A 22034-nucleotide genomic window follows, 5' to 3' on the forward strand; every position below is an offset into this window, starting at 1 on the left:
GGGAGGGTCTTATATGCTTTCTTTTGGGTTGAGTAACAGTGGCCTAGGACTTTATCACCCCTAGTGGAGAAGGAGATGTTGATAAATTGGGCATCATGTGTCTTAGTGACGTGGAATTCAAATTGCCAGCAACAAGAAAAGCAGCGTCCGGGTGTATGGTTTCCAGCTTGTTTTTAGTCTCATACAGTTCATTAAGTGCCAGCTTGTTGTTGTCCTGAGGTGGAATGTATACAGCAGTCACGAAAACACAGGAAATCTCTCTGGGGAGGTAGAAGGGTCGGCATTTGACCATCAGGTATTCCAAGACGGGTGAACAATAGGTTGAGAGTCTGCATCAAGGGTTGGAACCAGTTCAGGGAACAGAACCGAAAACTAGAAAATAACTAAATTATTTGAGGAGTAGAACCCGAAACGAAAATTATCTATACAGTTCCGGAACAGAACCATTAATTTAAAAGCATGGGAACCGGTTAATAACATTTTACGTTCCGGGCATTTTATTCAGTCCCACAAAAAAACGCCTATGCAAAGCCCTCTGTCACTCAAACATATTCCAGAGTTTGCCTGCCAGATGAAAATCTTGGCCAGAGGGTATGCAGGCTTACCTGCCTTTCCCCTCTGAAGCATGGGTTGCTGTAGTCTACTGACAGCGTTACAAGCATGATTCAGAAATTAGGGAGAGATGTTTAAATTAATGGATGAACTTTTTCAATGCTAGGTCAGGATACTATAGTTATCACGTTTCACATTGGATTGATTAACTACAGAAATACATGTTTTTAATTCTAGTGCTGCTCTGCACACACAAGTTGTTAACTAGCTAATGTTCTCTCTGGTCCAATGTTAAACCAACTCGGGAGTTCAAAGACATTATCGATTCCTTCATAGAAGCCGCTCCTCCATTTAATTCTGTGGGCCTAATTCAGATAATGCATGTCATAACAAGATGCCCAGCGCTTCCATTATCCTCTCTTGCACTCTCCTCACCCGCAAAATGTCAGTTGCATCTCGCACCCAGCAGTGTGTGTATTTGTCTTTCATTATGATTAAACTACCTGCCCCCCAGGACACCTACAGCACCCTATGTCACAGGAAGGCCAAAAAGATCATCAAGGACAACAACCACCCGAGCCACGGCCTGTTCACCCCGCTACCATCCAGAAGGCGAGGTCAGTACAGGTACATCAAAGCTGGGACTGAGAGAACTGAAAAATAGCTTCTATCTCAAGGCCATCAGACTGCCATTCATCCGCCGCCATCACCAGATGTTTCAGCATGATGATGCACTGCCCCATGTTGCAAGGATCTGTACACAATTCCTCGATGCTGAAAATGTCCCAGTTCTTCCATGGCCGGCACACTCACCAGACATTGAGCAAGTTTGGGATGCTCTGGATCGACGTGTTCAGCCATTAAAAAGGAGTGGGACAACATTCCACAGGCCACAATCAACAGCCTGATCAACTCTATGCAAAGGAGATGTGTCGCGCTGCATGAGGCAAATGGTGGTCACACCAGATACTGACTGACTGGTTTGCTGATCCATGCCCCTACTTTTTATTTGAAGGTATCTGTGACCAACAGATGCATATCTGTATTCCCAGTCATGTGAAATCCATAGATTAGAGCCTAATTAATTTATTTACGTTTCCTTATATGAACTGTAACTCAGTAAAATATTTGAAATTGTTGCGTTTATATTGTTGTTCAGTATACATATAAAAAAATCCTTTGTTTACAGTGTGGTTACATTTTCTGTCAGAACAAATGTACAAAAAGAACACTCACATGAAAATAATACACCCCTTGAATATACATTCTTCCTTCCAAACTGGAACTCAAGTGCTCAAGTGTTTTTTTGTTTGTGTGGAGGCGACTGACAAGAGTATGTAGTTCAAATTGTATTATTTTACAAGTTGCTTCTGTTGTTCTAGCTAGGGCATGAGCAGGTAGTGGTCATTTACCAAGGAAAACTACTAGGCCTAGATTCAGTCACATCAAGAGTTAATTAACCGGTGATAGCTGACACCTGCATAGCTGATGTTTTGGAGGTGTCCAAGGTAACTGCATTGGAGCTGTCACATCGTCGAGCATCTGCTCTTGATCATTGTCAGGAAGCCATTCCCATCCCACCAGCGTTAGAAGTTCAGAACAAGAAAGTGTAGGCTACATAGAAATAATGACGTTCAAATTGAAAATCATTCAACAAAGTTAGGATTTCTATCAGCCTAATCAAGCTGTAGATTACATCTCACATTCCAGTGTTTGAACTTGTAAACAAGGCTGCATGAGATTTATCTTAATTATACTCTCAACAGCCAATGGCAATTCCCCCACTTTAGGTAATGCCAACAGCCGCTTGTGGATTTGACAGCTCTATTACAGTGTCACCCCCGACACCGCCAAAACAACCGCTCTGGGGATGTCTTTGGTGGTGTTCCTGCCTGACTACATTGCAAACACCTTCCAGATATCACAACACGTGTTTAATATATCAGCAAACCACATATCTTATGACACAGCAATCTGGTGCCCAACTGCATAACATGTAGTTGTCGTGAACTAATCAAGGCGATCAATCACTATCTGTTCAAGGTTAAATCAGAACACAAGATACATGTTAGCACCAGGTACTGTATAAACAGAGCTAAAGGAATAATCTCCTTCACACATGCCATGATTGCCAGAAAGAATATTCTAAGGGACACACTAGAGACAGTGCTGCTGTGTACTAACCAAAGAACCAAACCTCAACCATGCCATTTTCTTCAAATGGAGTGATGGTCAACAATATTATAAACTCCATGACCTATACAGAAGGCCTATGCATCTATTCAATATGCAGCACTGTAACTCAGTATCTATACATCAGTAGATTACACATATATAAAATACATTGAGTCTTCAAAATATTTTGTTTTTCTACCGTTTTAATGCCATGCGGAATCGGCTAATGAAAGTTACATTTAGAAAAGTCATTTTAATAAACATTTCTGAATGTCAAGAGTCCCCAATGGGTAAGGCAGAAACCATCCAAATACTTATCGCCCACCAGAGGAATATACAGTGCCTTCAGAAAGTATTCATACCCCTTGACCTTTTCCCACATTTTGCTGTGTTACAGCCTGAATTTAAAGTGGATTACATTGAGATTTTGTGTCACTGGCCTACCACACACAATACCCCATATTGTCAGTGGAATTATGTTTTTAGAATTTTTTAGAAATGTAATTAAAAAATAAAGCTGAAACATCTTGAGTCAATAAGTATTCAACCCCTATGTTATGGCAAGCCTAAGTAAGTTCAGGAGTAAAAATGTGCTTAACAAGTCACATAATTTGAATGGATGCATTATGTGTGCAATAATAGTGTTTAATATGATTGTTGAATGACTACCTCATCTCTGTACCCCACACATACAATTATCTGTGAGGCCCCCAGTCGAGCAGTGAATTTCAAACACATATTCAACCACACAGACCAGGGAGTTTTTCCAGTGGCTCGCAATGAAGGGCACATATTGGTAGATGGGTAACAAAAAAGAAAAGCAGATATGGAATATCCCTTTGTGCATGGTGAAGTTATATAATACACTTTGGATGGTGTATCAATACACCCAGTCACTGCAAAGATACAGGCGTTCTTCCTAACTCTGTCGCTGGAGAGGAAGGAAACCACTCAGGGATTTCACCATGAGGTAAATGGTGACTTTAAAACAGTTAGTTTAATGGCTGTGATAGAAGAAAACTGAGGACGGATCAACAACATTGTAGTGACCTAATTGACAGAGTGAAAAGGAAGCCTGAAGAGGATAAAAATATTCCAAAATATGCATCCTGTTTGCAACAAGGCACGAAAGTAATACTTCAAAACATATGGCTAAGCAATTCACTTTTTGTCCTGAAAATAAAGTGCTGTTTGGGGCAAATCCTGCTACATCATGTTATGGGTATGGTTGTAATCGTTAAGGACTGGGATGTTTTAGAGGATAAAAAAAAAATTGATGGAATGGAGATAAGCACAGGCAAAACTCCTAATGTAAAACCTGGTTAAGTCTGCTTTCCAAAAGACAGAGAGGAATTCACCTTTCAGCGGGACAATAACCTAAATCACAAAGGCCAAATATACACTGGAGTTGCTTACCAAGACGACATTGAATGTTCCTGAGTGGCCTAGATAGTTTGACATAAGTCGGGTTGGAAATGTATGTCTAGCAATTATCAACAACCAACTTGACAGAGCTCGAAGAATAATGTGCAAATACTATACAATCCAGGTGTGCAAAGCTCTTAGAGACTTACACTGAAAGACTCACAGCTGTAATTGCTGCCAAAAGTGATTGTAACATGTATTGACTCAGGGGTGTGAATACTTATGTAAATAAGGTATTTCTGTTTTTTTTTATCTTTAAATTTGCAAAAAAATTCTAAAAACCTGTTTTCCCCTTTTCATTACGGGGTATTGTGTGTAGATTGATGAGGATTAAAAAAAAATGTAATCAATTTTAGAATAAGGCTGTAATGTAACAAAATGTGGAAAAAGTGCATAGGCTGAACTCGTTCCAAATGCACTGTATACAGAAAGTATTCCTACCCCTTGACTTATTCCACATTTTGTTGTGGAATTCAAAATGGATACAACTTTTACAATTGTCACCTATCTACGCACAATACCCCTTAATGACAAAGTGAAAACATGTTTTAAGACATTTTGGCAAAGTTTTCAGACCCTTTGCTATGAGACTCGAAATTGAGCCTTCCGGCGAAACTGAGCAATCGGGGGAGAAGGGCCTTGGTCAGTGAGGTGACCAAAAACCTGATGGTCACTCTGACAGAGCTCCATAGTTCCTCTGTGGAGATGGGAAAACCTTCCAGAAGGACAACCATCGTTGCAGCACTCCACGAATCTGGCCTTTATGGTAGAGTGGCCAGATGGAAGCCACTTTTCAGTAAAAGGCATGACAGCCCGCTTGGAGTTTGCCAAAAGGCACCTCAGACCATGAGAAACAAGATTCTCTGGTCTGATGAAACCAAGATAGAACTCTTTGGCTTGAATACCAACAAGTGTCACATCTGGAGGAAACCTGGCACCATCCCTACGGTGAAGCATGGTGGTGGCAGCATCATGATGTGGGGATGTTTTTCAGCGGAAGGGACTGGGAGACTAGTCAGGATCAAGGCAAAAATGACTGGAGCAAAGTACAGAGAGAACCTTGATGAAAACCTGCTCCAGAGTGCTCAGAACTTCAGACTGGAGCAAAGGTTCACCTTCCAAGAGGACAACGACCCTAAGCACACAGCCAAGACAATGCACGAGTGGCTTTGGAACAAGTTTCTGAATGTCCTTGAGTGGCCCAGCCAGAGCCCAGACTTGAACCCGTTTGATCATCTTTGGAGAAACCTGAAAATAGCTGTGTAGCAACGCTCCACATCCAAGCTGACAGAGCTTGAGAGGATCTGCAGAGAACAATGGCAGAAACTCCCCAAATACAGGTGTACCAAGCTTGTAGCGTCATACCCAAGAAGACTCAACATTGTAATCGCTGCCAAAGGTGCTGAGTGAAGGGCCCGAATACTTACGTAAATGTGATATTTCCGTTTTCTTTATACATTTGCAAACATTTCTAAAAACCTGTTTTTGCTTTGTCATTATGGGGTATTGTGTGTAGATTGAAGAGGGAATAAAAAATATTTAAAAAATCTAGAATAAGGCTGTAATGTAACAAAATGTGAAAGAAGTCAAGGTCTGAATATTTTCCGTATGTATGTATGTATGTGTATATATATATATATATATATATATATATATATATATATATATATATATATATATATACACACACACACATACATACATACATACATACATACATACATACATACATACATACATACATATGCACGCACGTGTGTGTATAGATAAACTCAGCAAAAAAAGAAACGTCCCCTTTTCAGGACCCTGTCTTTTAAAGATAATTTCACATATCTTCATTGTAAAGGGTTTAAACACTGTTTCCCATGCTTGTTCAATAAACCATACACAATTAATGTATCATTTCGACACTAACAGCTTACAGACGGTAGGGTATTAAGGTCACATTAAGGTCACACGGGACAGGTACAGGATGGCAACAGCAACTGCCCGAGTTACACCAGGAACACAATCCCTCCATCAGTGCTCAGACTGTCCGCAATAGGCTGAGAGAGGCTGGACTGAGTGCTTGTAGGCCTGTTGTAAGGCAGGTCCTCACCAGACATCACCGGCAACAACGTTGCCTATGGGCACAAACCCAACGTCGCTGGACCAGACAGGACTGGTAAAAAAGTGCTCCTCACTGACGCGGTTTTGTCGCGGTTTTGTCTCACCAGGGGTGATGGTTGGAATCACATTTACCGCCGAAGGAATGAGTGTTAACACCGAGGCCTGTACTCTGGAGCGGTGTGTCACAGCATCATCGGACTGAGCTTCTTGTCATTGCAGGCAATCTCAAAGCTGTGCATTACAGGGAAGACATCCTCCTCCCTCATGTGGTACCCTTCCTGCAGGCTCATCCTGACAATACCCTCCAGCATGACAATGCCACCAGCCATACTGCTCGTTCTGTGCGTGATTTCCCGCAAGACAAGAATTTCAGTGTTCTGCCATGGCCAGCAAAGAGACCGGATCTCAATCCCATTGAGCACGCCTAGGACCTGTTGGATCAGAGGGTGAGGGCTAGGGCCATTCCCTCCAGAAATGTCCTGGAACTTGCAGGTGCCTTGTTGGAAGAGTGGGTTAACATCTCAGAGCAAGAACGGGCAAATATGGTGCAGTCAATGAGGAGGAGATGCAGTGCAGTACTTAATGCAGCTGGTGGCCACACCAGATACTGACTGTTACTTTTGATTTTGACCCCCCCCTTTGTTCAGGGACACATTATTCAATTTCTGTTAGTCACATGTCTGTGGAAGTTGTTCAGTTTGTCTCAGTTGTTGAATCTTACGTTCATACAAATATTTACACATGTTAAGTTTGCTGAAAATAAACGCAGTTGACAGTGAGGACTTTTCTTTTTTTGCAGAGATTATATATATATATATACACACACACACACGTACGTATGTATGTATGCATATACAGTGGGGCAAAAAAAGTATTTAGTCAGCCACCAATTGTGCAAGTTCTCCCACTTAAAAAGATGAGAAGCCTGTAATTTTCATCATAGGAACACTATGACAGACAAAATTAGAAAAAAAATCCAGAAAATCACATTGTAGGATTTTAATTTATTTATTTACAAATTATGGTGGAATATAAATATTTGGTCACCTACAAACAAGCAAGATTTCTGACTCTCACAGACCTGTAACTTCTTCTTCAAGAGGCTCCTCTGTCCTCCACTCGTTACCTGTATTAATGGCACCTGTTTGAACTTGTTATCAGTATAAAAGACACCTGTCCACAACCTCAAACAGTCACACTCCAAACTCCACTATGGCCAAGACCAAAGAGCTGTCAAAGGACACCAGAAACAAAATTGTAGACCTGCACCAGGCTGGGAAGACAGAATCTGCAATAGGTAAGCAGCTTGGTTTGAAGAAATCAACTGTGGGAGCAATTATTAGGAAATGAAAGACATACAAGACCACTGATAATCTCCCTCGATCTGGGGCTCCACGCAAGATCTCACCCCGTGGGGTCAAAATGATCACAAGAACGGTGAGCAAAAATCCCAGAACCACACGGGGGTACCTAGTGAATGACCTGCTGAGAGCTGGGACCAAAGTAACAAAGCCTACTATCAGTAACACACTACGCCGCCAGGGACTCAAATCCTGCAGTGCCAGATGTGTCCCGCTGCTTAAGCCAGTACATGTCCAGGCCCGTCTGAAGTTTGCTAGAGAGCATTTGGATGATCCAAAAGAAGATTGGGAGAATGTCATATGGTCAGATGAAACCAAAATAGAACATTTTGGTAAAACCTCAACTTGTCGTGTTTGGAGGACAAAGAATGCTGAGTTGCATCCAAAGAACACCATACCTACTGTGAAGCATGGGGGTGGAAACATCATGCTTTGGGGCTGTTTCTCTGCAAAGGGTCCAGGACGACTGATCCGTGTAAAGGAAAGAATGAATGGGGCCATGTATCGTGAGATTTTGAGTGAAAACCTCCTTCCATCAGCAAGGGCATTGAAGATGAAACGTGGCTGGGTCTTTCAGCATGACAATGATCCCAAACACACCGCCCGGGCAACGAAGGAGTGGCTTCATAAGAAGCATTTCAAGGTCCTGGAGTGGCCTAGCCAGTCTCCAGATCTCAACCCCATAGAAAATCTTTGGAGGGAGTTGAAAGTCTGTGTTGCCCAGCAACAGCCCCAAAACATCACTGCTCTAGAGGAGATCTGCAAGGAGGAATGGGCCAAAATACCAGCAACAGTGTGTGAAAACCTTGTGAAGACTTACAGAAAACGTTTGACCTTTGTCATTGCCAACAAAGGGTATATAACAAAGTATTGAGATAAACTTTTGTTATTGACCAAATACTTATTTTCCACCATAATTTGCAAATAAATTCATTAAAAATCCTACAATGTGATTTTCTGGATTTTTTTTCTAATTTTGTCTGTCATAGTTGAAGTGTACCTATGATGAAAATTACAGGCCTCTCATCTTTTTAAGTGGGAGAACTTGCACAATTGGTGGCTGACTAAATACTTTTTTGCCCCACTGTATATATACACACACCACCGTTCAAAAGTTTGGGGTCACTTCGAAATGTCCTTGTTTTTGAAAGAAAAGCATTCATTATAACATCAAATTGATAAGAAATATACTGTAGACATTGCTAATGTTGTAAATGACTATTGTAGCTGGAAACGGCAGATTTTTTATGGAAGGCATATAGAGGCCCATTGTCAGCAATCATTACTCCTGTATTCCAATGGTCCATTGTGTTAGCTAATCCACGTTTATCATTTTAAAAGTCTAATTGATCATTAGAAAACCCTTTTGCAATTATGTTAGCACAGCTGAAAACTGTTGTCCGGATTAAAGCAGCAAAAAAACGTGCATTCTTTAGACTGGTTGAGTATCTGGAGCATCAGCATTTGTGGGTCCGATTACAGGATCTAAATTTCCAGAAACAAAGACCTTCTTCTGAAACTCATCAGTCGATTCTTGTTCTGAGAAATGATGGCTATTCCACGAGAGAAACTGAAGATCTCATACAACGCTATGTACTACTCCCTTCACAGAACAGCGCAAACTGGCTCTAACAAGAATATAAAGAGTAGTGGAAGGGCACAATGCACAACTGAGCAAGAGAAGAAGTATATTAGAGTGTCTAGTTTGTGAAACAGACGCCTCACAAGTCCTCAACTGGCAGCTTCATTAATATAGTACCCGCAAAACACCAGACTCAAAGTGATAAAGCTAACACAACGTGCCATTGGAACACAGGAGTGATGGTTGCTGATAATGGGCCTCTGTACGCCTATGTAGATATTCCATTAAAACTCAGCTGTTTCCAGCTACAACAGTCATTTACAACATTAACAATGTCTACACTGTATTTCTGATCAATTTGATGTTATTTTAATGGACAATGTGCTTTTCCTTCAAAAACAAGGACATTTCTAAGTGACTCCAAACTTTTGAACTGTAGTGTATATATACACACAAAAAGACACTACCAGTCAAAAGCTTGGACACACTTACTTGTTCAAGGGTTTTTACTATTTTCTACATTGTAGAACAATAGTGAAGACAAAACTATGAAATAACACATATGGAATCATGTCGTAATCACCCGACCTCAACCCAACTGAGATGGTTTGGGATGAGTTGGACTGCAGAGTGAAGGAAAAGCAGCCAACAAGTGCTCAGCATATGTGGGAACTCCTTCAAGAATGTTGGAAAAGCATTCCAGGTGAATCTGGTTGAGAGAATTCCAAGAGTTTGCAAAGCCTTAGTCAAAGCAAAGGATGGCTATTTTGAAGAATCTCAAATATATTTGAGATAACTTTTGGTTACTATATGATTCCATTTATGTTATTTCATAGTTATGTCTTCACTATTATTAAACAATCTAGAAAATAGTAAAAATAAAGTAAAACCCTTGAATGAGTAAGTGTGTCCAAACTTTTGACTGGTACTGTATATACACACACACGCGTTCTTTTACGACTTATTCTGTGAGCACTCATCCTAATAAATAGTCACACGTTCAACATATAAAGAACAAAATCAACATATTTATATATCTAAGGAATGATTTCCTATCCAAATTCAATTACAATTTGGCCAAACCCCACCCTGTCAACCATGCTTTTAGTGATTCACATCTATACAGCAATTTGATTAAGAACTATCTTTCATTCTATCAAATTTGAGAGGCATGAGCGGAGAAATGGTTCATTAAAAAAATTCAAACTAAACATTAAAGTAGTAACAATGCTGTGGTCGGGAGGATGTGCTCGACCGTAACCCTATCTTTTCCTGTGTCGTATCAAGTCAGGCTTAAAAATCTGCTTTTTTGTTGTATCAAGTCAGGCTCAAGTCAGCTTTAGAGAACAGAACAGCCTATGGAGAAAGGGTGAGACCCCTTCAGTCTCTGACAAACAGAGGAAGACAGACAGCAAGTGAGGGAGGGAGGGAACCTCTGCGCTGGACACAACCTACTATAGGTACAGTGCCTTCAGAAAGTATTCACACCACTATTTCTTTGTTAGAGTCTGAATTTAAAATGGATTACATTTAGATTTTTATGGTCAATGGCATACATACAATACTCCATAATGTCAAAGTGGAATTATGTTTTCCTGAATTCTTAGAAATGAAATAAATATGAAAAGCTGAAATGTCTTGAGTCAATAAGTATTCTACCCCTATGTTATGGCAAGCCTTAACCAGTTCAGAAGTAAAATGTGCTTAACAAGGCACTAAAGTATAACTGCAAAAAAATGTGGCAAAGCAATTAACTGTTTATCTGGGGCAAGTCCAATACAACACATTACTGAGTAACACTCCATATTTTCAAGCAGAGTGGTGGCTACATCATGTTATGGGTATGTTTGTAATCGTTAAGGACTGGGGAGTTGTTCATGATAAAAATAAACAGAATGGCGCTAAGCATAGGCAAAATCCTAGAGAAAAACCTGGTTCAGTCTGCTTTCCACAATAACCTAAAACACAAGGCCAAATCTACACTGGAGTTGCTTACCAAGAAGACAGTGAATGTTCCTGAGTAGCAGAGTTACAGTTTTGACTTAAAGCTGCTTGAAAATCTATGGCATGACTTGAAAATTGTTTAGTAATGATCAACAACCAATTTGACTGAGCTTGAACCTTTTTGAAAAGGATAATGGGATGTGAATACTTATGCAAATTAGATATTTATGTATTTTCAATAAATTTGCAAAAATGTTAAGAACCTTTATTTCACTTTGTCATTATGGGGTTTTGTGTGTAGCTGGTTGAAAAATAAATGATATTCAATCCATTTTGAATTCAGGATGTAACAACTAAATGTTGAATAAGTAAAAGGGTATGAATACTTTTTGAGGGCACTGTAGGGTGGTCTGATCTGTGTCGTAGTGGCTCTAGTCGGAGTCTGAGCTGTCAGCCGTGGGCTGTCTAAGAGCCTCCTCTAGGGGTGCCAGTGTGCCGTCCCTCCTCACCCCCATTGGTCTGATCAGCTGCTGCCTGTGGAGCACAAAAACAGACACAAACAACATCACAACTGGGTCGTATTCACTAGGCAACAAACTGAAACAGCCCGGGACTACCTGAACGTGTCCAATAAGAAACACTTGTTTTCATTTTCCATTTCAAAATGAATTCGACCCTGGTCTGGAGAACCGTGTTTGATGGTGATTAGAAACCACGGTTGGGCTCAACTTGAATTGAAGGCAGTAATTCAGGAAGCAAACAAAAATTAGAATTCAATAATTGAAAGGTCATTTATTTTCAATGACTTATCAATAAACTGAAAAGTAGAAGCTATTTCAAAACATTTTACATTTTAAATTCAAATCACTTCCTGAATTTACTATATTCTATTCAAATTGAGCACAACCCCTGTTAGAAACAAGAATATTACTTTGTGATATTCACAACAGTTTGGAAATCACAGCAGGAGAAAACAAATATTCACCAACAAAGACTAGGGGGAGTGCAGAGGAAAACAAACATGTTACAAACCAGAAGATGTCTCACAGTCACTCAAGGTTGAGAAGAGGATGCAGCCCAGAAGGATGCTCGTCAAGCACTAGAAGGGCGCATTTGCCGATGTACTGTTAGCTTATAATGTTTACTTTGCTACCGGTAGAAATGTAGTAAAGTTGGCTAAACATAGTGGTAAGTAGAACTAATATACTTTTTTCTCCAACCAGCAAAGCTGCGAAGTTAGCTAACATTATCCCATTTCAATGTTTTTAACCTCTTAAGTCAACCCACTACTTTTTCGAACATTCTGTTAAAAATCGCGCAACATTTCAGCGTCCTGCTACTCATGCCAGAAATATAGTATATGCATATGATTAGTATGTGTGGATAGAAAACACTCTGAAGTTTCTAAAACTGGTTAAATAATGTCTGTGACTATAACAGAACATGAACAGCAAGCGAAATCCCAAGAAAAACCTGGTCACAAAGACCACAGAAAAGTATTAATCCGCCAGTCTCTGAATTGTTTATTGCAAGCAAAAATATATAGCCGGGGGCTTGCAGTTCCTACAACTTCCACACGATGTCGCCAAAAATCCTTTGTGTAATGACAAATAGATCCTTCATTTCGTCCAGCATACAGGAAAAGATTTTTGGAAGAGAGAAAAAGGACAACGTTTTCTTGAGTAGCTGCTATTGAATACAGATCGCCCAGTGATCAATTTGATCGATTATTAACGTTTACAAATACCTAAAGTTGGGTTAGAAAAGTAGTTTGAAGTGTTTTGTCAAAGAACATAGGCAACTTATATAATTTTAAAAAATGACGTTGCGTTTTGGAAGGGAGCTTTTTCCTGAACCAGACAGGCTATACAAATGGATATTTTGGGCATACATGGACGGATTTAATCGGGAAAAAGACCCAATTGTGATGTTTATGGAACATATAGGAGTGCCAACAAAGAACATCATCAAAGGTAAGGAATGTTTTATATTTTATTTCTGTGTTTTGTGTAGCGCCGGCTACGCTATTTCTTCTGTTTACGTCCCCTTCAGGTATATTGGGGTGTTGCATGCTATCAGATAATAGCTTCTCATGCTTTCGCCGAAAAGTATTTTAAAAACCTGACTTGTTGGCTAGATTCACAACGAGTGTAGCTTTAATTCAATACCCTGCATGTGTGTTTTAATGAACGTTTGAGTTTTGACGAGTACATTTAGCGTAGCGCATTTGCATTTCCAGGTGTCTAGATGAGACGTCTGCGTCTCAGGTGGGAGTAAGAGTGTTTAATCACAAATTGTCTATCTAGCTAATAACTGATCATGTCAATATGGCTAGTTAACATGCTAACTTTCAGGGGATAAACTAGATGTTTATTTTAGCTTGCCATCTATAGTGGTGCTGACAGTAGTCTTGACTGACAACTACCAGGATGAGGACTTGTCGATGTCAAGGTCTTTCCAAAAGGTCAGATCTCTTATGAAACAAGCTAAATGGCACGTTTGCTTAGCTAGCGAGCTCCATGCCAAATGGATAGGCTACCCTCACGTATCTGAAAAATAATTGATCAATTGATGTTTACTGATCATGAAAAGCATTCCGTTAATTGCTGTATAAATGATGGTAGAGAAATGTGGAATAATCGAAAATGTATAGTTCTGACTGTGCTCTTCAAGAGGTGTTGACATTAAAACCAAACAGTTATAACATTTATTAAAAAATCTCTTAAAAACGGCATGCAGTGGTCAATGGTTTTAGCGGAGCTGGGGGTCTCCTTGCCCCACAGCAGCCAAACCGAACACTCTACACTGTATTGTAACGTTTTATTGATAACAACCTGTAATGGAACCGAACAAGAAGCATATAGAACATTTGTTATTTAAGCAGAGGCTTAGTCCCAGTGTATGGATTCAGAAATCTTCCCCTTCAACATTTGACACAATAGTGTACAACGCCCACATGTTTCATTTGGTAGACAAATATGTTGCTGCCACAATCCACATGTGCTGCTTTGAACCTCAAAACCCTTTGTGTCATGCATTCTACACCTTCTAAAGAGGACCGTTGTTGAGTGGTGGTGGCACTTCTTTTTTTCTTACATCTGGCGCTCAAGAACCCTGGCTGACGACCCGTCCCCCCCTTCATTCACTCAAACACATGTGAACACACACACAAACTCTTATTGTTGGTCATCTCCCTTTCCACGCTCTCCTCTCCTCTGTGGGTCAGTTTAATTACAGGATCAGTGCTCTGTGTAATCTCCTCAAAGCCACACCAGGCCCTCTATCCTAATCCAATTATATCTGCACTGTGTGCCACCAGCTCCCTCTCAGATGTGTTATCACAGAATTAGCCAATCAAAGTCTTAAAACCATGGCTACATTTGCATTCATTTGCACAATTCAAACACAAATTAACATATAACTCCTCATTCCTGGTTCCTCCCCCCAAAAAACAGAGTAAAGCTCTGGAGGAGGACTATGATAAAGAAGACTTGGAGGTGAGCCATGTAATATGATTGTGCGTTATGAATACGGCACAAAGGAAATTTGAAGATCTTATCTCATGTCCTTTCAGTGAAAAGCACTAAATCATTTGTTTTATAAAAAAAAAAAGATACGTAAGCTGGGGTGAGTTCTGACGACTACGCACAACCCTGTTTCACGGTGCCACATCCTCTATCAAATGTGTAATGAAACCATCAACAATAACCAAGACCAAAAAATATTAGAAGCACTTGCTCTTTCCGTGACATAGACTGACCAGGTGAATGCTATGTTAAATCACCTGTCAAATCCACTTCAATCAATGTAGATGAAGGGGAGGAAACAGGTTAAAGAAGGATTTTTAGTGAGACATTGATTGTGTACTGTATATGGCAGGCTATGGCGGAAAGATGGCAGGTTAACAGTTATGGGGTCAGTGTTGTTGACAGATACGTTTTTGAGGTTTAGCCTCCGTCAGGACACTTCAGTATCTCCAGATAGAGAGTGCCATTCAGCCATCCACCTGTCCCAAGCCAATCCCAATCACATCAACCAGAGATGGGCTTTATAAAGATATAATAAGTTCTAACAGGGTGAAAAACAAGATAATGAGTCTAGAGAAGAAGAAAAAAACACCCACTCACTGACAACACTCCTACATTGTAGTCCGTTCTACCAATTAATCCCATGGTGCATCCTGTCCTGTTCCCCACTCTGCAGGATCTGAGGACCCAGGCAAGCAGATATGGTTTGTGTAGGGGGTCAGATTCAGAGCATGCGCTAATTGGAGGAGCAGGTAAGCTGCGAGGGGAAGCACATTCTTGCAGGGCCCTGAGCCATCTCCTGAGAGCCCATCGTGGCATGTTGGATAGGAAGGGCAGCAGCTGGTGACTGTGGTTGCAACACAAATGGCACCCTATTCCCTATATAGTCCCAGCTCTGGTGAAAAGTACTGCACTATATAGGGAATAGGGTGCCATTTGGGATAAAAACCTGTGTCATCACCCTCTCCCTTTCGCCATGTCTACTTGACACCGACCGACACAGCAGAATAGAGAGCTGGAGGGATACAGGAGGAGGAGGATCTGGCTTCAGAGGAAAGGAATCAGCCTCTTGTAGACAGGCACACGCGTCTCATTATGACTCAACCCCCTCTCTGTGGCTGAACAATGACAACGTCAGCTTTTCTTGTGTCTGTAAACATAGTCACCCCTCCACCCCAAAACTAATGCCTCTTCTTTCTAATTGTGCCTATGTCTCAGTCCTACTCCCCTGTCAGTTAGCGTACAATGTTTGGCTCGTGGGCTGAATGAGGAGAAAGGTGAATAAAGGGAAGTAGACATGTTATTAAAAACCCTGACATAAAGTACCACATAAAGGAGTAGAAAGGAGCCGAGGGCTTCCGACCCCACTGTGTGGGCCAATTAGGACGCTAATTAATGGCGTTCTGGTAATGATGCAGCAGCGGCACGCCAACAGCGGCAGCTTCCATTGACTCCAGCTGAATGCAGCGGCAGCCGAGGTGGTATGGCCGGGGCCTAATTGAGCACCGGGGCTAACGGCAGGAGATTCTTCCTCAAATGAACTGGTTGGCAGGGAGCGCGCTCAGTGTTACTCAGCCTCGCATCCACATCATTCTCTGAGTAGCGCTAGGTTCTGCTTGCTAAGGAAAGGCCAGTATGAATGAAGACAGCAGACGTTCAGGTTCAGGGGGACAAATAATAAGCCATAGGGAATCATTCAAACAGGATACAAAGCTATATAATTCAGAAAGGTTAATAATCTGGCATTGAGGGTTACAATGAATAGAAACACTGCTGGCAAACACAGTTGTTGTTGCATTCATACATGATGAGGCTGTGTGGTGGTTGGTTTACCTTGACAACTTGTCAAACATGTTGACCAATTTCTGGGCCTCGTACTCTTTCTGCTCCTCAGTCATGTCTTCGATGGGGTTAGGCATGGGCTCCTCCACGTGACCCGTGATGGGGTTGATGCTGAGACAGACAGAGATAGGACAGAGAGAAGACGTAATGTGTGTAACATTTATTTAACTAGGGAAGTCAGTTAAGAACAAATTCTTATTTACAATGACAGCCTAATAATGATGGTGAAAATGACCCAATGCTTGACTGTCCTGAATGTTTGGCTAGAACGCAGGGCTGTTCAATTCTGGTGCTGGAAGGCCAAAACATTTCTGTTTTTTATTAATACCTGGTAGATAATGGCAGTCACCTGGTGTCACAGGTCTGAATAAGTCCCTTGTCACAGGTCTGAATTAAGTCCCTTTTAAGAAGGAGAGGGTGAAAGCCAGAAGTGTTTCGGCACTCCAGAACCAACATCGAACAGCCCTGGCCACTAGAGTGGCACTTAAGTGGTGTCACGTAAAAGTGATTGATGAAACACCCCTTGGCCCAATAGATTCTGTTGTAGTTAAATAAATGTTGTGGCACTCCCATGATACACCCTAAAGCCAACACAACATTTAATCCAAACATTTAGTAATTCAAAGCAAGGCATGTGTGTCTATGGTCATATATTCAAAGCTTCTGCCTACTCACAAAGGTTTAGCCGATTTGTACTCTTCGGTGTCAGAGTCTTCGTCGTCTGAGTACAGAGTCTCTCCTCGCCCCCCTGCCAGCAGGCCTCTAGCCACCAGGAGTCCTGCTGCATTACCATACCCAGTGTACTTCAACAGGTGGTCCACTGGAGGATTAGAGGGGGAGAAATAAGAACAACACCATGGACAACTGTACTTTATGTAGGGATGGGGGTTTGAAATCATTTCACTGTTCGAATAGTATCATACATTTTTGTTGGATATTCGAAAAACCGTTTAAAGACAGACATAACAAGGATATTTTTGTATTTGATTTAGATTTAAGACCCCTTGAAGTATATAAAAATAGAGTTTCAAACATTTTACTTGGCCTTACTGACATTAGCCCATAGAAACACATTCACTACATGGAACAACAGAACAACATTCCTTTTGATTTTTTGGGGTTGGACTGAAGTGTCTGTGAATTCAGACCCCTCAACTTTTCCATTTTTTTTTGCCAAACTGAGCAATCAGCGGAGAAGGGCCTTAGTCAGGGAGGTGACCAAGAACCCAATGATCACTGACAGAGCTTCAGAGTTCTTCTGTGGAGATGGGAGAACCTTCCAGAAGGATAGAAATCTCTGCAACCCACCACCAAATGAGGCCTTTATGGTAGCAGCCAGATGGAAGCCACTTTCAGTAAAAAGGCACGACAGACCACTTGGAGTTTGCCAAAAGGCACCTAAAGGACTCTCAGACCATGAGAAAAAACATTCTCTGGTCTGATGAAACCAAGATTGAACTCTTTGGCCTGAATGCCAAGCATCACGTCTGGAGGAAACTTGGCACCATCCCTAAGGTGAAGCATAGTGGTGGCATCATCATCATATTGTAGGGATGTTTTTTAGCATCAGGGACTGGGATACTAGTCAGGAACGAGAAAAGATGAACAGAGTAAAGTACAGAGAGAGATCCTTGATGAAAACCTGCTCCAGAGCACTCAGGACCTCAGACTGGGGCAAAGGTTCACATTCCAATAGGAAAATGACCCTAAGCACACAGCCAAGACAACACAGGAGTGGCTTCGGGACAAGTCTCTGAATGTCCTTGAGTGGCCCTGCCAGAGTCCGGACTTGAATCTGATCGAACATCTCTGGAAAGACCTGGAAATAGCTGTGCAGCGACAATCCCCATCCAACCTGACAGAGCTTGAGAGGATCTGCAGAGAAGAATGGGAGACACTCCCCAAATATAGGTGTGCCAAGCTTGTAGTGTCATACCCAAGAAGACTCAAGGCTGAAATCACTGCCAAAGGGGCTTCAACAAAAAGTAAAGGATCTGAATACATATGCAAATGTGATATTTCAGTTTTGATTTTGAATATATTTGCAAATAAATCTGTTTTTGCTTTGTCATTATGGGGTATTGTGTGTAGATTGAGCTGGGAAAAAAAACAATCTAATCCATTTTAGAATAAGGCTGTAACATAACAAAATGTGGAAAAAAATCAAAGGGTCTGAATACTTTCTAAATTGCCTGTACATCTGAGAGATAAGAAAGATCAGGAAAAATGTGTTATTGTTTTTTTTGTGTTTTTTTTTTTACATGTCTGTAACCCCTTATTTTTGTCACCAAACAGTCTCCACAGTACCAGTCAAAAGTTAGAACACCTACTCATTCAAGGGTTTTTCTTTATTTTTACTATTTTTTACATTGTAGAATAATGTTGAAGACATTAAAACAATGAAAAAACACATATGGAATAATGTAGTAACCAAAAAATATTGGATTAGATTTGAGATTATTCAAAGTAGCCACTCGTTGCCTTGATGACAGCTTTGCACACTCTTGGCATTCTCTCAACCAGCTTCATCTGGAACACTTTTCCAACAGTTTTGAAGGAGTTCCCACATATGCTGAGCACTTGTTGGCTGCTTTTCCTGTACTCTGCGGTCCAACTCATCCCAAACCATCTCAATTGGGTTGAGGTCGGGTGATTGTGGAGGCCAGGTCATCTGATACAGCACTCCATCCCTCTCCTTCTTGGTCAAATAGCCCTTATCGGGTCATTGTTCTGTTGAAAAACAAATGAGAGTGGGACTAAGCACAAACCAGATGGAATGGCATCTTGCTGCAGAATGCTGTGGTAGTCATGCTGGTTAAGTGTGAATTGAATTCTAAATAAATCACAGACAATGTCACCAGAAAAGCACCTCTACACAATCACTCCTCCATGCTTCACGGTGGGAACCACACATGGAGATCATCCATTCACCTAATCTGCGTCTTACAAATAGACAGCGGTTTGAACCAAAAATCTACAATTTTGACTCCAGACCAAAAGGACAGATTTCCAACAGTCTAATGTCCATTGCTCGTGTTTCTTGGCCCAAGCAAGTCATTTCTTATTGGTGTCCTTTAGTAGTGGTTTCTTTGCAGCAATTCGACCATGAAGGCCTGATTCACACAGGCTCCTCTGAACAGTTGGTGTTGAGATGTGTCTGTTACTTGAACTGAAGCATTTATTTGGGCTGCAATTTCTGAGGCTGGACACTCTAATGAACTTATCCTCTGCAGCAGAGGTAACTCTGGGTCTTCCTTTCCTGTGGTCGGTCCTCATGAGAGCCAGTTTCATCATAGCACTTGATGGTTTTTGCAACTGCACTTGAAGAAACACAAAGTTCTTGAAATTTTCCATATTGACTGACCTTCATGTCTTAAAGTAATGATGGACTGTCATTTCTCTTTGCTTATTTGTGCACGACCGGCTCAAAATCGGTTAATTTGAAATTGTGTTTTTTTTTTTATACATTGGATAAAAGTAGAGACTCAGAGCTACAAAATTGTATATCATACATAGAGGTCGACCGATTAATCGGAATGGCCAATTAATAAAGTTTTCATAACAATCGGAAATCTGTATTTTTGGACACCGATTTTGCCGATTTTTCTTTTACACCTTTATTTAACTAGGCAAGTCAGTTAAGAACACAGTCCTATTTTCAATGACGGCCTAGGAACGGTGGGTCAACTGCCTTGTTCAGGGGTAGAACGACAGATTTGTACATTGTCAGCTCTGGGATTCAACCTTGCAACCTTTGGGTTAACTAGTCCAACGCTCTAACCACCTGCCTCTCATTGCACTTCACGAGGAGCCTGCCTGTTACGCGAATGCAGTAGAAACCAAGGTAAGTTGCTAGCTAGCATTAAACATCATAATGACTAGTTAACTACACATGGTTGATGATATTACTAGTTTATCTAGTGTGTCCTGCATTGCATATAATCGATGCAACGCTGGGGGATGATTTAACAAAAGCGCAATTGAGAAAAAAGCACAATCGTTGCACGACTGTACCTAACCATAAACACCAATGCCTTTCTTAAAATCAATACACAGAAGTATATTTTTTTTAAACCTGCATATTTAGCTAAATGAAATCCAGGTTAGCAGGCAATATTAAACAGGTGAAATTGTGTCACTTCTCTTGCGTTCATTGCACGCAGTCAGGGTATATGCAACAGTTTGGGCCGCCTGGCTCATTGCGAACTAATTTGCCAGAGTTTTACGTAATTATGACATAACATTGAAGGTTGTACAATGTAACAAGAATATTTAGACTTAGGGATGCCACCCGTTAGATAAAATACCGAACGGTTCCGTATTTCACTGAAATAATAAACGTTTTGTTTTCGAAATGAAAGTTCCCGGATTCGACCATATTAATGACCAAAGGCTCGTATTTCTGTGTGTTATTATGTTATAATTAAGTCTATGATTTGATATTTGATAGAGCAGTCTGACTGAGCGATGGTAGGCAGCAGCAGGCTTGTAAGCATTCATTCAAACAGCACTTTTGTGCGTTTTGACAGCAGCTCTTCGCAAGCACAACACTGTTTATGACTTCAAGCCTATCAGCCTAATGGCTGGTGTAACCGATGTGAAATGGCTAGCTAGTTAGCGGGGTGCGCGCTAATAGCATTTCAAACGCCACTCGCTCTGAGACTTGGACTAGTTATTCCCCTTGCTCTGCAAGGGCCGCAGCTCTTTTGGATCGATGCGTAACGCTGCTTCGAGTGTGGCTGTTGTCGATGTGTTCCTGGTTCGAGCCCAGGTAGGCGCGAGGAGAGGGACAGAAGCTATACTGTTACACTGGCAATACTAAAGTGCCTATAAGAACATCCAATAGTCAAAGGTTAATGAAATACAAATGGTATAGAGAGAAATAGTCCTATAAATACTATATTAAATCCAACCTAAAACCTCTTACCTTGGAATATTGAAGTCTTATGTTAAAAGGAACCACCAACTTTCATATGTTCTCATGTTCTGAGCAAGGAACTCATGGCACATATTGCACTTTTACTTCTCCAACACTTTGTTTTTGCATTATTTATTTGAGGCTAAATGGATTTTTATTGATGTATTATATTAAGTTAAAATAAGTGTTCATTCAGTATTGTTGTAATTGTCATTATTACAAATAAAAAATTAATCGTTATCTGCTTTTTTTTGGTCCTCCAATAAATCGGTATCGCCGTTGAAAAATCATACTCGGTCGACCTCTAATCATACACTACAGTTGAAGAACAATGGGAAAGTTATTCTGCTTTGAAAGTTGATTAACTTTTAAATTAACTTTTGAGAAAATGGCCTTTGAATGTTTTGGTCCTACTATTGGAGAACCCTTCTTTGTCTACACCCATTTAGCATCGTTCACACCCTCTTAAGCTTTTGCCTCACCCATCTCTTTAAGGGTGGATCCGAATGTACTAACAACAGCAGTCAAGAATCCAAGCTAACTTGCTAGTTACTTCCAGACATCTAAGTGAGAGAGAACAGCTCACTGAACATTATTCA

At 40.9% G+C, this 22034-nt stretch overlaps 1 protein-coding gene across 7 annotated transcripts in view; it reads right to left on the reverse strand.

The window, feature by feature from the left end:
- Nucleotides 1-10212: 10212 nt before the first annotated feature.
- The window catches only part of ric8b (RIC8 guanine nucleotide exchange factor B), a 28343-nt gene continuing 16521 nt past the window's right edge, over nt 10213-22034 (reverse strand). For 4 of the 7 annotated variants that reach the window (XM_021601274.3, XM_021601279.3, XM_090230877.1 and 1 more), the window contains 3 exons: nt 17193-17337; nt 16509-16628; nt 10213-11682 (listed from right to left, as the gene is read on the reverse strand). In XM_021601274.3, coding sequence (XP_021456949.1) covers nt 11580-11682; nt 16509-16628; nt 17193-17337 — 368 coding nt within the window. In that variant the 3' untranslated portion in view covers nt 10213-11579. Of the gene's footprint in view, nt 11683-16508; nt 16629-17192; nt 17338-18846; nt 19248-22034 lie in introns of those variants that run through there. The other 3 variants (XM_090230915.1, XM_090230905.1, XM_090230898.1) reach the window with 2 other exon arrangements.

Source organism: Oncorhynchus mykiss, chromosome 1, assembly GCF_057628025.1.
Source record: "Oncorhynchus mykiss isolate SJ-2025 chromosome 1, ASM5762802v1, whole genome shotgun sequence".
In the NCBI taxonomy this organism is placed as follows: domain Eukaryota; kingdom Metazoa; phylum Chordata; class Actinopteri; order Salmoniformes; family Salmonidae; genus Oncorhynchus; species Oncorhynchus mykiss.